The sequence below is a fragment of the Microtus oregoni genome, unplaced genomic scaffold (genome assembly GCF_018167655.1).
Source record: "Microtus oregoni isolate MIOR12 unplaced genomic scaffold, Mior012 000004F_ref0000308, whole genome shotgun sequence".
Lineage (NCBI taxonomy): Eukaryota > Metazoa > Chordata > Mammalia > Rodentia > Cricetidae > Microtus > Microtus oregoni.
In genome coordinates, this window is record NW_024543063.1 from 22,562,326 (window position 1) to 22,580,839 (window position 18,514).

Sequence of the window (18,514 nt, forward strand, 5' to 3'; positions counted from 1 at the left end):
TAATGTACTTCCTGTTAACTTAGGTAATACATCCTTCTGGAGTCTTCGATGGAGTTGAAGAATTTATAGTTATAGCTTTCCTTAGTTATGATAAAAGATAAAGTAAACAGAAATATTGTAACTGTAGTTCTTGCTTGATACCTGTTTTGTTTTATCTAGTTCTGCTATGTTAAAGTTAAAGCCTTCTTTTTTCTTTAAACAGAAAAGGGGAAATGGTGTAGGAGGTCCTTTGGTCTATGTGCTACTTTCATTGGTTAATAAAGGAACTACTTTGGGCCTATAGCAGAGCTGTAGGGGAACAGAGATTGGCAGGGAAAACTAAACGAAATGCTGGGAGGAGGAAGGCACAGAGAGACGCTATGAGCCACTGTTAGAGTCAGACATGCTGGAACTTTGCTGATAGGCCACAACCTCGTGGTGATATAAAGATTAATGGAAATGGGTTAATTAAGATGTAAGAGTTAGCCAATGAGAAGCTAGAGCTAATGGGCCAAGCAGTGATTTAATTAATATAGTTTCTGTGTGCTTATTTTGGAGCTAAACTAGCCAGTTGGCTAGGACGAATAAGCAGGCCCTCCTCCTACATGGGATGAAGCCAACTTGATCATGGTGGATGATTTTTCTGAAATGTTCTTGGATTCGATTTGTCAGTATTTTATTGAGTATTTTTACAGCAATGCTCATAAGGGAGATTAGTCTGTAATTATCTTTCTTAGTAATGTCTTTATGTGGTTTGGGTAACAGGGTAATTGTAGCTTTATAAAGTTGGTTGGATGTTCCTTCTGTTTCTATTTTGTGGAACAATTTGAGGAATTGGTATTAGTTCTTTGAAAATCTTGTAGAATTCTGAGCTGAAACCATCTGGTCCTGAGGTTTTTTTGGTTGGGAGACTTGTGATGACTGTTTCTACTTCTTTAGCAGTTATAGGTCTATTTAATTTGCTTATCTGGTCTTGATTTAATTTTGGTAAGTGATAATTATCCAGAAAATTGTCCATTTCCTTTAAGTTTTCCAATTTTGTGGAGTATAGGTTTTTCAAAATATGACCTAATGATTCTCTGGATTTCCTCTGTGTCTATTGTTATGTCCCCCTTTTCATTCTGATTTTATTAATTTGGTTATTCTCTCTCTCTGCATTTTGGTTAGTTTGTATAAAGGTTTGTCTATTTTGTTGATTTTCTCGAAGTACCAACTCATTGTCTCATTGATTCTGTGAATTGTTTTCTTGGTTCCTCTTTTGTTGATTTCAGGTCTCAATTTGATTATTTCCTATTGTCTATTCCTCCTGGGTGAGTTTGCTCCTTTATGTTGAGAGTTTTCAGGTGTTCTATTAACTCATTAGAGTGGGATTTTTCCAACTTTTTTATGTACACATTTAGTGCTATGAACTTTCCTCTTAATACTGTTTTCATTGTGTCCCATACATAAATTTGGATATGCTGTGTAATCATTTTCATTGAATTTTAGGAAGTCTTTATTTTCTTCCTTTAGTTCTTCCTTGACCCATTGATGATTCAGGTGAGCACTGTTTAATTTCCATGTGTTTGTGGGCTTTCTGTAATTAGTGTTGCTGATGAATTCTAATTTTGTGTCATGGATATCTGATAAGATACATGGAGTTATTTTAATTTTTTTATCTGTTGAAGTTTGTTTTGTTACCTAGTATGTGGTCAATTTTTGAGAAGTTTTCATAAGGTGCTGAGAAGAAAGTATATTCTATTATGTTAGGATGGATTATTCTGTAGATGTCTGTTAAGTCTATTTGATTCATAACATCTCTTAGTTCCCTTATTTCTCTGTTATGTTTCTGTCTGGCAGACCTGTGCAGTGGTGAGAGTGGGGTGGTGAAGTCTCCCACTATTAGTGTGTGGGATTTAATGTGTGATTTAAGCGTTAGTAGTGTTTCTTTTACATATGAGGGTGCCCTTGTATTAGGGCATAGACATCTAATTCAGTATTGAGATTTCCTCCTAATGAATTTTTCCTGTGACAAATGCAAAATATCCTTCTTTATCTCTTTTGTTTGATTTTAGTTTGAAGCCTACTTTTTTAGTTATTAGGATAGCTACACCTGCTTGTTTCTTAGATCTATTTCATTGGAACATTTTTTCTCAACCCTTTACTCTGAAGCGATATCTGTCTTTGAGGTTGAGGTGTGTTTCTTATATGCAGCAGAAGATGGATTCTGTTTTTGTATCCAATCTGTTAGCCTGTGTCTTTTTATAGGTAAGTTTAGTCTATAAATATTAAAGGATATTAATGACCAATGATTGCTAGTTTCTGTTATTTTAGTTTTCGTTGTTGGTAACGTTATTGTGTGTGTTTGGGATTTTCTGCTGTGAGATTACCTATTGTCTGTGTTTTGTGCATGTAGCTAACTTCCCTAAGTTGGAGTTTTCCTTCTAATACTTTGTGTAGGGCTGGATTTGTGGCTAGGTATTGGTTAAATCTGGTTCTGTCATGGAATATCTTGTTTTGTCTGTCTATGGTGATTGAAGTTTTGGTGGGTCTAGTAGTCTGGGCTGCCATCCATGGTCTCCTAGTGTCTGTATAACGCTTGTCCAAGACCTTCTGTCTTTCATTGCTTCCATTGAGAAGTCAGGTGTAATTCTGATAGGTCTATCTTTATATCTTCACCTTTTTTTGTAGCTCTTAATATTCTTTCTTTATTCTGTATGTTTAGTATTTTTATTATTATGTGGTGAGGGGACTTTTTTTTTTATCCAATCTGTTTGGTGTTGTGTAAGCTTCTTATATTTTTTTTTCCTGTAAGCTTCTTGTATCTTTATATGCATTTGCTTCTTTAGGTTGGGAAAGTTTTCTTCTATGATTTGTTGGCTATAATCTTTTGAGTTGGATTTCTTCACCTTATTTTATCCCTATTATTCATGGTGTCCAATATTTCCTGGATATTTTGTGTTAAGTTTTTGTTAGATTTAATGTTTTCTTTGATTGATGAGTCTTATTTTCCCCTATTGTGTTTTCAGTACTTGAGATTCTCTCTTCCATCTCTTGTATGTTTCTGCTTGCATTTGTGGTTCCTGAATATTTTCTCATATTTTCCATTTCCAGAATTCCCTCGGTTTGTGTTTTCTTTATTGTCTCTATTTTGGTTTTCAAGTCTTAAACCCTTTTTTCCATCTATTTGATAGCTTTTTCTTGGTTTTCTTTAAGGAATTTGTTGATTTTTTTTCCAATTTTTGTTTGTCTTTTTCCCCATTTCTTTGAAGGAATTTTTGTTTCCACTTAAACAGCCTCAAACATTCTCCTAAAGTTATTTTTTAGGTCATTTTCTTCTTCTTTATCTATATTTAGGTGTTCAAGTTTTGCTGTTGTAGAACCAGTAGTTTTTGTAGGTGTTATGTTTCTCTGTGTGGTGTTAGGTGTGTTCTTACCTCATCTACCCATCTTCTCCTCTTATTGGTGTAGTCAGTGCTGTGTCTCTGGTGATCCATCTTCCAGGTGCCAGTGGCTTTAATGTTCAGATGTTTGCTTCTCGTGGTGCAGTCAGGGCCATGGTTCCAGTCACCCAATGTCACTCAGTGTTCCCACTTGGAGGTTGCTTGGCACTCCCGGGATTAGCTCTACAATCATGGAGGTCATTTGGGCCTGCTCCTATGGAGGTTGCTTGCTTGAGGCTGTTCCTGCTGAGGCCCCTGACTTGCACCTGGCCCTGCAGAGGTCTTTAGCTCAGGCCTGCTTTCTCAGCAGTGACTCCCTTGTACCCAATCTTGTGGAGGTCACTGCCTTGTGCCTGCTCTGGTGGAGGTCACTGGCACAGGTCTGCTCCTGTGAAGGTCGCTGCCTCGGGCCTTTGTTTTTCATTTTCTGTTCTCTAATTATCTTTCTAATTTGTCATCTTTTTTCTTTGTTCGCTTTTGGTCTTTCACGCCTCATTCTCCATTAATCTCATTGCCATTACCCATTAATATATGGATAACATTAACACATTTGTTGAACAAAATCTATTGTGTAGATAAAAAACATTTCTAAGATCATCATTTCCATATTCTTGGTTGCAGAGAAAATATAACTTTAGTAAGTGTGAAAATGTATTAAGTGTCACACATGACTTTCTTTTGGATTCCTGACTGACATATTTCAATAAAAGAAAGAATAAGTTCTTTGTGTCTTCCAAATCAATTCTCAAAGGAAGAACATTCTCCCTCCACCATGGGCATGCTAAGTACTCAGATGTTTATGCTAGCATCTGGATCACTTGGTGCATGTTTCGTGACTGGATAATCAACAGCCCTCTTGTTCTGCCCAGGGTGCTCAGGTGTGAGACCTTTCTGAAGCAACAGTCTTGGCAGTATGGTTCCCTTCACTTCATTGTTTCAAAAGAGGTACTTTCCATGGGTAAACAAATTATTTTATTTCTTTTCCCTGTCTAGAAGTTAAAATCCTGGGTTAGTTTTAAAAGCGAGCATTCAAATGGTTTATTCAGAGACTGGAGGGTATGTAACGGCAGCTTTCAGGAACTTTAACATGTGGAAAGTACTGAAAGGGGTCACTGTGGGAAATTTTGGTGTATTAAATAGCACTTCCTGCTCCCAGTGGGAAAGATAGCAAGACAGTAGCTGATACGGGGGTGTACAGGATGTATTTCTGTCCCATATCCCTGAAAGTCATGAGCCAGTTCAGTTTTACTGTGACGTTGAGAGGCTTTGTCTAAGTAACTCACATCTAGAAAAGAAATCAGACTCCAGCTGGACTATGATTTTCCCCGGCTTCATGCCAGGGAGATAATATCGCAAATTCTCTCATCCTTCCTGTAACACAACACGGTTTCTACTCTAGTTACTGCTACACAAGGCACGACCAGCTGTCACACAGTCAAATTCATCTGTCCGTTGTTGAGTGGATGGGTCCTCTGTGCTTTGTGCCTGACACTATGCCAGGTGGGTTACATGTTGTTTTCTTTAACTCTTCCGGGCATAGGTCTTCACTTATTTTCCCATACAGGATAGTAAAGCTTGGAGCTCTTTTATAAAGTTCATAAGTAGCCCACATTGTTATAGAACTCAGTAACCAAAGAAGGGTTCAAATTTCCATTTTTTCTGACCTTTTTCTTATCTTTCTGGAAATTCAGTTTGAAAAAAAATAGCCCAAATATAGGCTTGAACAGTCTGCCTTTTCTTTGGTACAGCTCACAGGCAGCTTGTGTGGTCTGGTCCCAGTGGAAACGTGAGCAAGGGTAACGAGGGAATCTAGTCTGGATTTTTGATTTTAGCTTTCAGTAAAGGCCAGAGACAGAGTGGTTGATAGGGACTTCACAGAGCCAATGGCTATGTCTTGCTTCCCACCACACCATCAGTTACTAGACATCCAGATTCACTCTTCTTCCCACTGTAGATTTCAAACCACAGCATGAGGAGTGAAAAACCCTCTCATGATTGTGATGAAACCACCTCTCATGAAACACACAATGTTTTTCCCAATCAGAGACCCCAGCTGTGATCAGAGACAGCTCTAGTCTCTGGGCATCATGCTTTCTTCTTATCACGGCTGTTACTTTAGCTTGTGGATAACATCATGAACTCACGTGCCATCAAGAACTCCCCATGTAAGAGAGGGTAAAACGATGGAAGGAATAAATTGACATACAAGGAAATACATTAACTATAACAACGAACAATGTTCCCTTGCAACTAGTATGTATTCTTTGGATGTTTCTCATTCCACTGCCAATTCTACATCAGCTATCTGTCTACTGGGTTAGGGTCTATAGCCATGAGACAATTCAAATCTTAGTTAGTGGAGGGTATGAAGCTTAGCAAGAACTTTGCTGCACTAATACCCCATGGCTTTGTTGTAAGAGGAGCGGCGGGGCTGCGTCCCACCACCCGGCTAGCTTTACACCCGAAATAATTACACGGAAACTATATTCTTTTGAACACTGCCTGGCCTATTAGTTCCAGCCTCTTATTGGCTAGCTCTTACATATTTATCTAACCCATTTCTAATATTCTGTGTAGCACTACGAGCTGGATTATCAGGAAAGATCTTAACCTACGTCTGTCTGGAGAGGGAGAATTATGGCGACTCCTGATTTGGCTTTCTTTCTCCCATGGCTTCCTCCATCTCTTCCTGAAGAGCCGACTTATACATGGTTGTCCCAAATTCAAAATAGAGTTGATAGGGAAGAGATTGTCAGGTTCCTGCACCATGGGTCTCTTTTTATATTGATTCTTGATAATATTCATAGATCTTAGGCTATAGCTCAGTGGTATAATGTTTATTTGGGGGTATATGAGGTTATGAGGCCCACTCCTAATAAATAGACTGGAAAGACACCCCTCCACACACAAAAAAATTCTCATGGGACAGAGCCCTGGGACTGTAACTTTATAACCATCTACTCACCACTTGTGGGGACGTATTTAAAACATATTTGATTATATTTCCTATTGCAACCAATTGACCTCCCCATTGGGGGGAAAAGTTGTACATGGAAGAAAGGATGTTAGTGTCTCCAGATGGGTGTACCAGAGGTTTAAGTTTAACTGTGTTCACTCAGTGACTTGAGCACCAGCGTTGTCTTTGATCAGATTGTCACATGCTGCTTCCATCTAGATCGCCAAGGGCAGAGATATGCCTGAGTCATTGGTTGAACAGTGTCATAATTAATATAGTTTCTGTGTGATTGATTATTCGGGACTGAGCAGCCAGGAAATGAATAAATAGTCTCTGCCTACAAAATGGAGCCCAACATGGGGCTCAAATCCCTGACCCTGAGACTAAGAGTCTCACTCTCTACCTACTAATCCAGTATGGAATGTGCCTCTTTCTAGTGCTTTCCTTTTCAGAGGGCATAGGTGTCACTTCCTGCTGGGGGTCAAGTCATATATCCCAGCCAGGCTGTGAGGATGCATGCGCTCTGCACCAGGCCCTAGGCCATCTATGGTGGGAATGAAATAGGCCCCAGTGAGCCAACCCACAGAATGACTGTGTAAGTGTCATAGAAATGGAAGGTCTTGCAGGGTGATTAAATATGCAACAACAGAGACAGAGGAGTCCAGGAAGATGCTAAAGAGAGCTGGTGGGACATGTTATGAGTGTAGAGTTAGAGACAGAGACTAAATCTGAGAGGAAGGGAGATCAGAAAGAAACGGGACACAAGTGGAATCGGGGAAAGAGAGACAACACAGGAAACATCTGGAATCCTGGCTTTGACAGAGTCGAAGGATGTGCTCAGCCTATCTCCCACACCTAATCGGGACTAATACTATTCTATACGACTGCACAGTCCACGGGACATAAGGCTTGGTCTAAAACGTGACAGCTGCAGCAGCAAGGAGCACAGAGCCAGGTCCTAAAATGTCATCACTCTTTGTAAGTATTCCCATGGGAAACAAATGGAGGCTGATTTTCCCCATTTCTCATTGAAAATACTGCTTTTGAGTCACCAAGCATTTGGTTCAATTCCTGTACATCATTAAGATCCTGGCTGAGATATTACTGTCTTGGATTTTGTCATAAATCAGTGTAAGTACTACAGGAATCATGTGGCGTTGTATCTCTTTGAAATAAAGATTGTTGTCCCATTGTATAGGTGAAAACCTGGGGTCCTTAGAAATTCATTTTAAAAAATTGTGTTTGCATCTTCCTGTATTTATAACTTTTAAGTAGTTCTTTAATTTTGCCAACTTTCCTGCTTGTCTTTTAGTCTATTTTTTTAATTTAAAAAATGAAAAATCTTTTTGCTTATAATTTTGTTTCTTTTTTATTCATTTTTAGTGAGTTCTACATTTTTCTCCGCTCCCCTCCCCTTTAACCCTCTCCCAAGGTTGTTTTGGTTTCTTGAGACAAGGTTTCTCTGTAGTTTTGGAGCCTGTCCTGGAACCAGCTCTTGTAGACCAGGCTGGCCTTGAACTCACAGACATCTGCCTGCCTCTGCCTCCAACTGCTGGGATTAAAGGCATGGACTACCACTGCCTACCTCAATAACTTTGTATTGTTAGAATATTTGTCTTTTATGGGGATACTTAAACCATCACTTTTTTATATCTGTATTAATGCAACTATCACCATTTAATCATATTTTCAAGAATAGTGATAATTTTTGTCTTGCCCAAACATATTAAAATATGGCTAAGAACACAATAGTAATAGTTAAGGAAAGTTAAATGCAGTAGAAAATGACAGTTAAAACTAGTTCACAAATTTAAAAACTCTTTTAAATATACTTTAATTTTAATTGATACCTAACTATTGTAGATTTTTGTGGACTACAGTGACATTTCAACCTTATATGCAGCATGGCTTATTTAAGTTGAAATTTTTAAAAATGGACAGGGATACCTTCAGAGTAATTAACTATAGTAAATAAATGCATAATTTTTAAAATATATTCTTTTCTCATACAAGATATCCTGACCACAGTTTCCCCTTTCTCCACTCCCAGTCCCCTCGTCCATCCCAGATCCACTCCACCTTCGTTTCCCTTCAGAAAAGAGCAGGCCGCCCAGGGCTATCAAACGAACACGGCATAATAAGATGCCAGAAGACTAGGTACAAACTCTCTATCAGGGTGGAGCAAGGCACCCCGATAGGAGGAAAATGGTTCCAAGATCAGGTGAAGCAGTCAGAGACACCCCACTCCTACTGTTAGGAGTTCCACAAAAATACCAAGCTAAACAACTACAACATATACGCAGGAAAGGGAAGTAGTGTCACGTTTTTATACTGCTTTGTTATATCCACGGAGTTACCTTTAAAGATAGGATTCATGAAGTTAAAAGGAATGGGTTTGCTCCACTAAGTACCTAATGTTACCCTTAGGTCTGATCTACCCAAGGATTTCCTAAGGAAAGCAGCAGCATAAAAATAGAACCATGTACGCTGCTGCCCCCTACTGTCATGAAACTATTTATCACACGCAGAACTTTCCCGGGATAGAAAGATTCCCTCAATAATTTATTTTGAATGGACTTTAGATGTACTCTGCATGCCAAAACATAAATGAGAGTTAAAGAATTCGGCTATAGGGGGGATGGCTGAAGTAAGACTTTCTAGAATAATGTTCTAAATGTCTAGAACTTTGGTACAGTGTGCTTCTTGTACGTCATCGACTCTTACAGTCCCACGAAGTTGGAAGGATTATTATGGTCACTTTAAGTAAATGTGTTAACACACGACAGAATTGAAACTCAGATACCAAATTCCTCCGATTCGTAATTGTGCTGTCTGGCGTGACGTGCGTGCTGCATCCCGAAGGAGGATGCTTCCTAATAGCAGAGGTCTGGCTCTCGGCAGTTCTAGCCCAGTCCCAGGCCACAGCATTTCCCACGCGTGCCCTTTCCTGAAAACCAGGTTGAAAGAATGCAGAGATGCGTTTCTCACTTACAAGGAAGTGGTACCCTAACGAATGCACCCACCGAGCCCTGCAGCTTAACAATATAGTGTCCTGTTGAGTTCTGGTGCTTGCTCTGTGTGGTTCATTGATTCCAGCAGAGAAAGCCTTCAATATTAAAATGCAAGTCTATGGTTTCTACTTAGTATGTATTGCTTCTGCACCATCCAAAGCCAAACAATTGAAAAATTTTAAGTCGATCTATCCTAAGTGAGAGACCACTGCACACTAGAGTGGTGTGGTATATGGCCCAAATAAGGCAATATGCAGGGGCCTCATTGCTAGCAGTGTTTGCCTAGGAAGAACTCCTAAGGACCAGTACCTCAGCTCCCTGCTAGACATATTTGCCTGGGAGCTCAGATTAGCTTAGAGAACCCTGCCAGGGAGGATGGACAGGGTAACAGTGGGCCGCTGCCCTTGCTGATCTCCCTGCTCTGCAGATCTCCCTTTTGGTCTCACCCTGGAGGCCCTGGAAATGTGAAGGCTTACCCTTACCACAAGGGGGCATCATTCACAACCATAGCAAAGGCTCTTTCCCCCAACAAGACAAAGGGCACCCAAGAACTGGTTCCTATCCTCTTCCAATCATACCATCGCCAGTAGCCCACTAGCATGCTTAGATGCTGATCAATTATCCGGCTGTGGCAGAGGAAGGGAGGAAGACACCTTGTCCCAGTTACATGTAGGAAGGCAAGACTACAGAACTTGGATGAAATTTTGGGATTCCAGATGGGGAAAGAAAGAATAACATGTAAAGTCTCTAAGGTGATAGTAGACTTCCCATAGTCCCACAAAGAAACGGCCGCGTCCAGCCAACACGGGCCAACATTGGACAGAAGTGGCGACCTGTCACAGGCTCAAGTGGGGTTCCTATTTTTTTCTATTGAGCTGGAAACGATGAATTTGAAAGCCCACTGGACATTGGAGTGCAGTGTGAGATGACTACACATTGAGGAACTACATGAAGGATCACACGGTGAGGTTCCAGTCCACAGTGTGAATATTTGGCTGATGGCGTAGACAACAGAAAAAGTTGGTGGAGGGAGGCAAACCGTTTCATCTGGACCATCTGTAAGTTCACCCAGTTAAATGAGGAGTTCCTCTAACCACCTGGCAATAATGTGCGTGGATTTGCTAAGACTGACCACAGGGCCTGGTCACTCCACAGGGTAGAATAGAAAGAAGTGGAGGAATGCCGGTAAGTACCACGAGTGACTCCCGGTACAACATGTGGTCAACCCTGCCCATACATGGCCTACCAAAAAGATTTATGACCAGTAGTTCAGGTCCTATTTAGTGTTCCTTGATGTCCTGGTGCAAAAGCCCTTGGCAACCTTTTGGGGCTGGATTTCTATGCTGAAGTTGAAACCTGGAGTATGTTTTTATAAATCTTTTGGATCTTCTAGTGCCCAAAAAACTTGAATTCAAAGTAGGAGAACAATTAAGGCAAGAAAAGAAGGAAGTCATCATTGTGACCAGAGTTGTGATAAGTGTTCATTAGATGAGCTAGATGACAGAATTCAGTCCCATTAGCAGGAGATAGCAGGAATCATGGTGTGTGCATGTGTACACACACACACACACACACACACACACACACACACACACACGGGGTAGGGGCAAACAAAAGAATGCAATAATATTGGTTGGAAGAAAGAAAATAAAGAAATTTAAATGTAATAGAGCTTTCAGTATGAAGTGACTGAGGCATCATGGGTCATACCTGAAAGCATCCAGCTGTGATTATCTACTTGAGCGCTTGGGAAGGGCATGGCAGAGCAGGGATGTTGTGGAGTATGTGATGTGCAAACCACAACCACAGTCCTCTGGGAATGAAATTGAACAGAGCATGTCAAGAAGATGACGCTAGTCTGGTAATGCTTTAAGCAGCTGGAGTAGGAGGAGGCTGATCAGGGGTCAGGAATGAGGAGGATAGAATCCCAGGGCAGGAACCAGCAGGCTGTGGGATGTGGCTGCTGAGTGGAATGGAAGAAAGTCATTCAGAGTTGAGCAACCAAAAGTGAGCAGGGTCAAGGATCTGCCTTGTTGAGGTCAGGGTGAGGGGCCAGGCTCTGGAATTGTGAGTTTCTAACGAGCAACCAACATTCAGATTTTTTTTCTTGATCTCTTATGAAACACGCCAATACATTGAGAACACAGAATCATAGGACTGCGAAGGGAATTTCATCTGGTTCTGTCTCTGAGCCAATTTGGCACTGAGTTCTCTAACTTGGCAGCGGGTCCCAGCACGCCAGCTAGAACATTTCTGGTGCTGGAAATCCTCTGAGCTTCAGAGATGGTCCAAACTAGTCAGCTTACCATCATTGTAACAATAACCCGAGATAAAGCAAGCAACATTTTATTAGTTCTTTGAGAATTTTGATCATAGTTACTCATCTCCCCCAGCTCGTTCCCAGATTCACCCCCTCCCTATCCACATAACTTTGTACCCTCTTTTTTTTTTTTCATCCACCATTTCCAGTTTGTCTGCCTATGTGTTATTCTTGGATGTGCAGACTTCCCCTGGAGCGTGTTGACTTACTAAGGGCAGCACTCTTAAAGAAAACTGATTTTCCCTTTGCCAGAAGCTGTCTATTGCAAATGGTTCCTTGACTAGAATGGGGCTTCTCCTCTGCCCCCCCCCCCTTCTCCATGAGATTTGGTCTGGCTTGAGCTTGTATGGGGCTTGCACATGCTGTCACATACCTCTGAGTTCTGAAGTGTTCATTTCTACATTGTCAGCGGAAGGCACTATTTTCTTGTATTTACCCACTGTTTCTGGGTCTCAAAATCTCTCTGCCCCATCCTCTGCAATGATCCCATGAGCCCTGAGAGGAAGGGCTGTGATATAGGTATCCCTTTTAGGGAGGTGTGTTCTGAAGTCGCTTATTCTCTTCACCTTGGACAATTTTGATTTTCTATGTTACTAACCATGCACTACAAATGGAAGCTTCTCTGGTGAGGGCAAAGAGATACATTAATGTGTGGGTATAATTAATTGTAAGTCATTAGGAGTCCATTTAAATCTATATCTACTAATCAGAAGAATAGGAGTAGATTCTTCCACAGGGCCTATGCCATGTGGTGTAGTCACAGGGTCTGGGCCTGGTGATTGCTGAATCTAGGCTGTTGTTGCCTAGCCTGACATCTCTCTGTCTGCTTTTCTGTGCCTCAATCACTTCTAGGGGGTACCCTTTCCCCTACTTTTACCTTCCTTGTGTCCTTTTTTCTCTCACAGTTGTGTTCACTGAACTTCGTCAATTACTGGGATATCTGGAGCAAAGTAATGTAAAGAATTCCAATTTCCTACCATATATTGTTTTGACCTCATTCATATTTGAGAATATGAATATAAATTCCCTGTCTGCGGTGGTTTGAAGAAGAGAAACTCTATTGCCTATGGCATTTGAATGCTTGGTTCCTAGTTCGTGGTTCTGTTTGGCAAGGCTTTGGAGGAAATGTGGCACTGGGGGCTGGGTTTGAGAGTTTAAAGAATCCTGAAATTTCTAGTCTCTCTCTGTCTCTCTCTGTCCCTCTCTGTCCCTCTCTTTCTCTCTCTGTCTCTCTCTGTCTCTCTCTGTCCCTCTCTGTCTCTCTCTTTCTTTCTCTGTCTCTCTGTCTCTCTCTGTCTCTCTCTGTCCCTCTTTGTCCCTCTCTGTCTCTCTCTTTCTCTCTCTGTCTCTCTCTTTCTCTTTCTCTCTCTGTCTCTCCCTTTCTCTCTCTGTCTCTCTCTGTCCCTCTCTGTCCCTCTCTGTCTCTCTCTGTCTCTCTCTGTCTCCCTCTGTCTCTCTGTCTCTCTCTGTCTCTCTCTGTCTCCCTCTGTCTCTCTCTCTCTCTCTCTGTCTCTCTCTGTCTCTCTCTGTCCCTCTCTGTCCCTCTCTGTCTCTCTGTCTCTCTCTGTCCCTCTCTCTCTCTGTCTCTCTCTGTCTCTCTCTGTCCCTCTCTGTCCCTCTCTGTCTCTCTCTTTCTCTCTCTGTCTCTCTCTGTCTCTCTCTTTCTCTCTCTGTTTCTCTCTGTCCCTCTCTGTCCCTCTCTGTCTCTCTCTGTCTCTCTCTGTCTCCCTCTGTCTCTCTCTCTCTCTCTGTCTCTCTCTGTCTCTCTCTGTCCCTCTCTGTCCCTCTCTGTCTCTCTCTGTCTCTCTCTGTCCCTCTCTCTCTCTCTGTCTCTCTCTGTCTCTCTCTGTCCCTCTCTGTCTCTCTCTCTCTCTTTCCATGCTTGTGATTTAAAGCGTGAGCTCCCAGCTTGCTGCTCCAGCTACCATACCTGCCTAGTGCCACACTTTGCTTGCCATGACAGGATGAACTCCTTCTGGAATTATAAGCTTAAATTCTCTACCTTCTATAAGCTGCCTTGGTCACAGCAACAGAAACGTAAGCAACTAACACACTGACAATCAGAGAAACCCGCTATGACATAGTGCACAAGGGATCTGATCCTGGAAAACAGGGCCCAGCTTGAATCACTCAGTTTTGACCACATTGGGAAAACTTATTAAAACCAGTACTGTAGGTCTCATATTTTATAACTGTCATCAGAAAATATGTTTCAATTGGGGTTGTAGAGTTTCCTTGCTGATTTTCTTCTGCTTCAGCAAGTCTAGAGAGATATGAAATGAACCTGGAACAAACAGTTCTGAGGGATTCCATGATAATGTTGTTGCTTCCATTCCCTGGACCACATTGTGACACCCGAAGGCCCCAGTAACGTCACTTGACTAGCTGGGTTGGTTTAGAGAAATGAAATTAAGGCCCCTACATGTGTAACTTTTGACTACTCAAGGTTGATCCTCACAAGATCCTCTCAGTTCAAGCTGCTGCGTTCGAGTGTTATTGACCAGATGGACTGAGCTCAGGGTGACAGTCTACTTGATTGTCTCTCTCATGGGTTTTAGGTTGTTAACAGCCCACTATATCCTTAGTAAGAGCGTCACCCTCAGGACTCAAGAAGTTCCCCAAACCCTATTTCTTATACCATTCCGTTTGTGTAGGAATTTGAACATATTAAATTTGGGGGGAATGGAAGGAGGGGCATGGAAGTGATTGTCGGTCCACTGCAGGAAAGCGACCCAGAATCAAATACTACATTTGTGTAAGTACCTGTGAATATCAACTGGTCATCCAGTGAGGAACTGTGCAAAACCACTGAGGGCTCCATTCATGAAGGGCAGTAATGTAGCTCTGTGAGGAAGTTATGCTAAGCCTCACACTGTGGTGGGATCCATCACCTGGGCAATGTGTCAATGTGTGCATTTCTTCTTCTTCTTCTTCTTCTTCTTCTTCTTCTTCTTCTTCTTCTTTTTCTTCTTCTTCTTCTTCTTCTTCCTCCTCTTCCTCTTCCTCTTCTTCTTCTTCTTCTTCTTCTTCTTCTTCTTCTTCTTCTTTCTCCTTTTTTTCTTTTGTGAATTGTTCACAACACTTGAATGGGAGGTGAAAGAACTCCACTCACAGGCTGAGAGGATAGTGCTGTGGTTTCTGGCAATGAATAAGCAATGAGTCAACTTTAACTTCAAGCGATGCCAAAGCCAAGAGAGATTTTAGTCTACTCAACCCTCCCCTTGTTCATTTCTGGATCATCTTTCTGTTTGTACACAGTTCTATTGTTTTCTAGGAAAATTGCTTGGGTATTTGGCCAAGGTTCTGGGCTGTTCAATTAGGACCCTAGTGTCCTTCTGGGTCTAAGAGGCCCTTGAAGGAACTACTAGGCCCTTGGAAACTGAATGAAAGTCAGTGTACACACTTCTGAAAAATTGTTCTCACACAAAGACCAACACAAGGCCTCCTACCCTCCTGAGAGGTATTCACTCGTGGGAGACTGTGATTCAACCCTAAGGGAGGTGACTGGTAACTCTTATTTTATCATTAGATTGGGCATTGATAGAGTCATAGCTTAATTGTCTATTGGGAATTAGTGGCATCTTAAGAAATCTTAGAAGAAGTACAGCATTTAGGGGTTCCCTTTATTAGTCTCTTCCCCTCCCCTGGCTTGCTTCCTGGCTACCATGAGGTGAGTAGCCTCCCTCAGCACATGCCATGATTTTCCAAGGTTAGACCCCAAAGTGACAGAGCCAACCATACACCCAAACCCCAAAAGTGAAAATTCCAAACCAGCCCTTCAGCGTTTGGGTTGAGTTGTTTCAGGTGTCTTCTTAGGCAGAAAGCTGCCTAAGAGAGAATGCGTGAAACTTCCTCTTGGCTTGGGTCAAGTATGCATTTCAGGCAGGGCTTTCAGAACTGGGTTCTCTTTGGTGCACTGTAATAGCAAGCACACAATGTTAATGTGTCAGTTGGTGACAGCAACTTTGATGACATGATTGAGACGCTGTCCACCAGCTTTTTTCACAATGAAGTTGCTTTTCCAAAAGCCATGTTTGCAAATGGCTGGTGCAGACGGAGTAACCTTTGTGAACACAGTCTACCACAGACTTCGGTTTTAGAAAGGGAAATTTTCATAGCGTTCTTCTCATCCCCTCTTCAGGCTTCAGGCTTGTAATGATTAGTAGATCTGTTGAGCAAAAAGAGACAGAGGGTCACATATGCGTCTCCTTGTCAATTGTGGGACACTTCCAGCTGAAGCTGCGTGACTCACTTCTACCAGGTTACTTCTATGTATCAGCAAACAGCTTTCCAGTCTTCTGAGAAAGTGAGAACGTAAACTTGGTTGGTTTGTCTTTTTAAAATCCTCAAGAGTTATTGAACAACAATAACAAAGAAAGGAAGGGAAAGCGTCGGTTTAGAGGCTTTGGCAGGCAATAGAATACTAATCCAATAGTTCCTTTAAATTGCGTAATTTTATTTGCTTTTTATTGGAAACTGATGAACATTTTCTTTTCCACAATAGCATTTTTTTTCCTTTCACTTGAAAAGAAGCTAAAATTAAACGAGTCGATTCAGGAAAAATTTAAACAGTTAAAGGACATGGGACGGACTAGCGTCTCCCCTGGGAACACTGGTTGCTCGCTCCTCTGACTGCCAGCTGCCTGCTGAGCGTACCCAGCTCCGGACCTGCTGCGGTTGGGCTCGCCAAAGTCCACAAAGAAACACTTGGCGCACGCGCCTCAGCGACCTTCTGCTGTTTGTCCGTTTCCATGGCTACGAAGCCCATCAGCGTGGAAGCCTAAGAAAATGAAGCTCAAGAGCCTCTTGCTTCGGTATTACCCACCAGGTACGGAGTTCCCACCTGCGGGCTCTGGGTTCCCAGCCTGGGATAGTCTAGGACAAAGAAGGGGACAGGAACCTGGGGAGGAACGTCGCGCCCCCTTGCTGTGTTGAGTGGGACAGGAAGCCAGAGCTCTCCTGTCTGGGCCCCCTACCCTTTCACAAACTGACTGTTGTTCCCTCAAATCCTTTAAGTGACTCTTTGAGGAAGTCTTTAAACTTCTAAAAGTTTTCTGGTAACTCACAAGTCGGAGTTGGGTGGGACTGGAAGAGAAATGAATAGTGACGTCCTGGGATAGTGTTTTCTGGAACTTTCTGTCATTTTAAACTCTTAATGACCAAGTCTAAGTGAAGGAAGCTTGAAAAAAAAAATGCACAGCCAGCCAAATACATTCCCCTTGCCACACACTCCAGTCTGCTGCATTGAGAAACCACGCCCTGAACCTGTAACTTACATTCTTTGTGCCCCTTGCCACAGGAGTTTAAACAAGGTCAGAGCTCTTGATTCTGATGAAGTGATTATGAAATAAGCCCACATAATGCTGCTGTCTTAGAGTCATGCGGTACAGACTGGGGAAGGGGCATGATAACCATCAGAGAGTAAATGAAATACAACTTGGTGTGGACAAAAGAGAAGGAAGCCAGGCATGATGGCTCAGGCCTTTAATTCCAAGCCTTGGGAGGCAGAAACAGGTGTGTCACTGTGAGTTCGAGGCCAGCCTGGTCTACAAAACAAGTTCCAGAACAGCTAGGGTCCTTACACAGAGAAACCCTGACTCAAAAATCAAAACAAAACAAAACAAAGCATCTCCCCCCCCAAAGCAATGACAACAACAACAACAAAAAAAAAATAGGAGGAAAACTCCCAAATTTTATCTAGGAACTCAATTAATAAAAGAGTCAGGGAGAAGGCTCAGTGTGGGTCAAGATACTTGTGGCTAAGCTGATGGTGTGAGTTCAGTCTAAAGAGGTGGAAGGGGGACCTGCCTCCCCGAAGTTCTCTCGTGACCTCTGCATGTATACGGTGGAATATGTGCTCACCTGTAACATAAATAATAAGTGTAGCTGAAATAGCAAATAAAATGAAATATGTTAAAGAAAGCTCTCAAAACTTGGTTCGGAACTCCTGCTCAATGCCACATTTGGGTAAAGAGCCTGCAGAAATTTCAGAGGCGAGTTAACTCACTTTGTAACAGTTTAACAGAGACAGTTTTATGGAAGTGGACTTCAAGAATTTCAAGACATAATGTAATGGTCTGTTCTGTCACCTGGGTATCCTGTTCCTTTAAGGGACAAAGCCCCACCCACTCCCCCACTCCAACCCCCAGTCCCAGTGGTGGGGTGGGGATGGGGGGATAGGGATGGGGGGGGATGGGGGTGGGAGGAGGACAGCAAGAGGGTTTTCCTAGGCAATGCAGCAACATTTTAGTTCATAATTCTATCCAATATATCTAACAGACAAGGATATCAGTATTCCTCTTTGATGCCATCCTGATTTTGTTGTTTTTGCAGGTTGTTCCCTGCCAGCAGGTATCATTGCCTATCTCTCTCTCTTTTTTTCTTGCCCAGTGGTTCTTTTCTTTTCCTGCAGAAGCCACATGGCCGTCCTCTATTTTCCTTGCTTCCTCTTACTGCTCCTTTCTGCTCACTCTTTTCCATTTGTCCACAAATTGTATCACCTCTACTTCCAAAATGTTGTGAATGCGTTAGCTCACCCCTCTTTGCGTCGCCCAGTGTTCTTGGCTCAGCATCCCTTCCCTCTACCAACCCGATTCAGGCATCTGCCATCCCTTGTTGGGCTGGCAGTGTCTTGTCAACCGGCTTCCTGTTTTTCACTCTCGCCTCCTGTTTGCTGGTAGAATCTAAACCAATCGTCTCCAATCGTCTTCTCTCGTGCTCCTGTTAGGCGTAGAATCAAATACGCAGTCTGGAAGAATTGGCTCAGCCTCTTCTGTCAGCTTCTAGAACCTTACTCTCTGTCCTCTCTATACTTTAGAACTTTGAA

At 42.2% G+C, this 18,514-nt stretch overlaps 1 protein-coding gene across 1 annotated transcript in view; it reads left to right on the forward strand.

Annotated features, from left to right (window-relative positions):
- The first annotated feature begins 16,445 nt into the window (after positions 1 to 16,445).
- Daw1 (dynein assembly factor with WD repeats 1) overlaps positions 16,446 to 18,514 on the forward strand; it is a 43,422-nt gene continuing 41,353 nt past the window's right edge. The window contains exon 1 of the mRNA XM_041650816.1: positions 16,446 to 16,516. Coding sequence (XP_041506750.1) covers positions 16,477 to 16,516 — 40 coding nt within the window. The 5' untranslated portion in view covers positions 16,446 to 16,476. The remainder of the gene's footprint in view (positions 16,517 to 18,514) is intronic.